A 3,472-nucleotide genomic window follows, 5' to 3' on the forward strand; every position below is an offset into this window, starting at 1 on the left:
ATATCGTGAGATTAATATCTACAAAGTAAGTTTTATTTTAGAATTTTTCTAGCCTCTTATAGCTTGTAATTATTTCTCTCGAAATGTCATTTAGAAGTTTGATTACTTTTAAAATGAACTTCAATTTTCATCTTATTCTTGTTAAATCGTTAAAAAGCGTAAGCATCAATATTAAAAATTAGGCAAAAAGAACCAAAATTTTGCACATATTGAAACTTCATTTTTCAAAATTTCTTTTAAAAGAAATATCTTGGAAATGTTATATGATAAGACATAGAATTAAAAATAAATTAATGTGCATAAGGTTTGAGATTTCTTAACCGTCAAGTAAATGTGTTAACACAATATTAACGCGCATCTAGACCGAAATAGAATTCTATAAAAGCTAGAGGGTCAGCCATGCAATTAAGGCTAATATAGGCCCAGCCAAAAAAGAAAATATTTTTCCAAAAAACAAAAACAAAAACATTAGTTCCAAGGCTAAATTCAGGAGATAAGAAATATTCTTCTTATTCTCTCTCCCTTTCTAGATTCCTCTTTCTCTCTCTATAACTGTAAAACAGCAAAAGATGGCGGTTTCTGCTCGGCGCTCAACCGGACCGGTGTTACGTTCACTTTCGCCTGCTGGAAGATTTTATTCGTCCACCTCTAGGACGTCGTCGTCTTCTGCTTCATCCATACAGTTCTCTCTGGACCGTGAGATGTCACCGAACCGGTCTATTTCTATTATGAACCGGGAGAATACTAGGAACCGGCAGTACAAATCTCTACGTCAGAAGAAGGCGGCGTGTATGTGCTCGCCGACGACACATCCAGGTTCATTCCGTTGTAGTATGCATAAGAAAATGGATGTTCGGAGGAGCAGCAGCAGTAGTAGTAGTCAAACAGTATCGTCGTCTTATAATTCGAATTCAAACCGGTTGATTATGAGGCGGTCGGCGATGACAAATTCACTTGTACGAATTGGTACTGTTGAAGGCGAATTGGTGAAACGAGCTTTGGCTGCTTTGATTCGTCCTTCTTCTCATCAACAGCGCCGCCGTTTCGGTTTTCAGCGCCGACCGAGCCGACTTTCTAATATGTTTAGAACGGATGAGCCAGTGGAATGCTGACCTCAGTAAAGATGAAGTGACGTCAGCTGGTAACAAGGCGGTGAAGCATGGCGGCGGATCGACTGACTGGGTGGAGGTTGGAACGGGTCGGGTTTTTTATGTAATCCGGTCGGCAAAACCTTAAGATCCGACTGTATATATTAGTCTCAATACATTAGGAAATTTATATAAGATCGAATTGTACAGTTTTTCCATTTATTGCTTATATAAGCTTCTAATTTTATATATATATATATATCCTTGAAATGTCATACAGACTAAACTTAAGGAACAAATTGAAAGTGATTTAGCTAGAGGAGTTTGTCTTTCGTGTGATTAGTCAAGATTGGAGCATGACGGTCCGAGTGTGTCGTTATAATATCGAGTTATAATATTGTCGTTATCGAGATCCAGATCCAGGGACCGATCGAGCTTGAGTCAAGGTCGAGCTCGAGATCCAAAGACCAATCAATATCGAGCTCGAGTCAAGATCGGTCTCGAGATCCAGAAATCGATCAATACCGAGATCAAGATCGAGTCATGAGACAAAGAGTTGTTGTACCGCACTAGGGAAGAGAATTTCGGCGAAAATCAAGGAAAAATTAATTAATTATTCTGTCATGGGATCCTCACTATATATTTTTAATTATATCCAAAATAGGATTCTTCCACTATATTAGGAATGCCTATCATTTCTGTAGAGGGGATCTAGACATTGATACACTTTCACATTTCAAAGATTATTGAGATTTACACACATATAGTAATGATTGTCTTTTTTGGGCTTTGGACATTGATTCATCTTGTTCATTTATAAATCATTCTCAATTCAATTTTGGTTTGTATTCATTCCTTTTTACGGTTAATATTCGATATATTTTTACCTATTTTTTCGATTTGTACCAATTTATACCACGTATCCTTAGAACCACGTATAAATTCAACTCAATCCGTTTTTCGGGTAAATAGTTTGGCACCCACCGTGGGGCCAAGGATAACAGTGGTTATTTGATACGAATCTCTGCAAAACACACCATTTTACACTTGCTCTTGGAAGTGTCTTTGATTTTGGTTAAAAACGACGAACTCTCAATTAATGGCCCTACCTATCGACAACGAAGTTGGCCTTCAAGATGAGAACAACCTGGCGACCGGGGATAAAAGGCCACCCGTCGATCCCGTTGGAGCTCGGGCCGTAGATCCAATTGACGTTAATTCACATGTGGCCATCGAGGCGAACCAACGTTCCGACCCCGAAAACAGCATTCATGGTGGAACTCGATCTGCAGTTCGAAATACCCAAAATGTTGGAGAAGACGGGATCAACCTGCGTATGATTTTCGAAATGTTGCAAGCTCAACATGTAGCGATAACTCAGTTGCAGAGCCAAACCCAGGCACCAAGAAGGGTCGAGCCTGGTCCACCCCGAGAAATCACCCACAAAACGGGGCCAGCTGTAGTAAGATCAAATGAACAAGAATCGAGGACTAATCCCGAAAGCATTAGGATACTCGAGGAACTAACAAAATGAATTGAATTAGGAGAACAGAGGTTTGAAGCAAATGATAAAAAAGTAGAAACTTATAACTCTAGGGTTGATCAGATCCCGGGGGCACCACCGGTATTAAAAGGCTTGGATTCCAAAAAATTCGTACAAAAGCCTTTCCCCCCGAGCGTGGCTCCCAAATCAATCCCCAAGAAGTTTTGCATGCCTGAAATTCCTAAATATAATAGGACGACCGACCCCCACGAACATGTCACCTCTTACACATGTGCCATTAAAGGGAACGATATAGAAGACGATGAGATCGAATCTATATTATTGAAGAAGTTCGGGGTAACCCTGTCAAAAGGGGTAATGGTATGGTATCATAATTTACCGCCTAACTCTATCAATTCTTTTGCAATGCTTGCAGATTCTTTCGCAAAAGCACATGCCGGAGTCATAAAGGTTGAGACCAGGAAGTCGTACCTTTTCAAGGTAAAGCAAAAAGATAACGAGATGCTAAGAGAATTCGTATCTCGTTTCCAAATGGAGCGAATGGATCTACCACCGGTCACTGACGATTGGGTTGTTCAAGCTTTCACTCAAGGACTGAACGAACGAAGCTCGATGGCTTCACGACAGTTGAAGCAGAACTTGATCGAGTACCCGGCTATTACCTGGGCCGATGTACACAATCGATATCAATCTAAGATTAGAATCGAAGACGACCAATTGAATTCTGGATCCGTTACTAAAAGGGACATCGACCGAGAACCAAGGTCAAACAAGGATCGATATCGGCTGTATAACGGAGATCATAAAGGTAGCGAACCTGCACGCAACTCCGTACGAGGCGAAAGGAGAAGTGATCGAGGCAAGGGGTCTCGGAGTCTAA

General features: G+C 40.5%; 1 protein-coding gene across 1 annotated transcript; it reads left to right on the top strand.

Annotated features, from left to right (window-relative positions):
• Positions 1 to 463: 463 nt before the first annotated feature.
• Positions 464 to 1,306, top strand: LOC104096200 (uncharacterized). Its single transcript, XM_009602537.4, has one exon. The coding sequence runs from the start codon at positions 570 to 572 to the stop codon at positions 1,110 to 1,112; it is 543 nt and encodes a 180-aa protein (XP_009600832.1). The 5' UTR covers positions 464 to 569; the 3' UTR covers positions 1,113 to 1,306.
• The last annotated feature ends 2,166 nt before the right edge of the window (positions 1,307 to 3,472 follow it).

Source organism: Nicotiana tomentosiformis, chromosome 6 (genome assembly GCF_000390325.3).
Source record: "Nicotiana tomentosiformis chromosome 6, ASM39032v3, whole genome shotgun sequence".
Taxonomy (NCBI): Eukaryota; Viridiplantae; Streptophyta; class Magnoliopsida; order Solanales; family Solanaceae; genus Nicotiana; species Nicotiana tomentosiformis.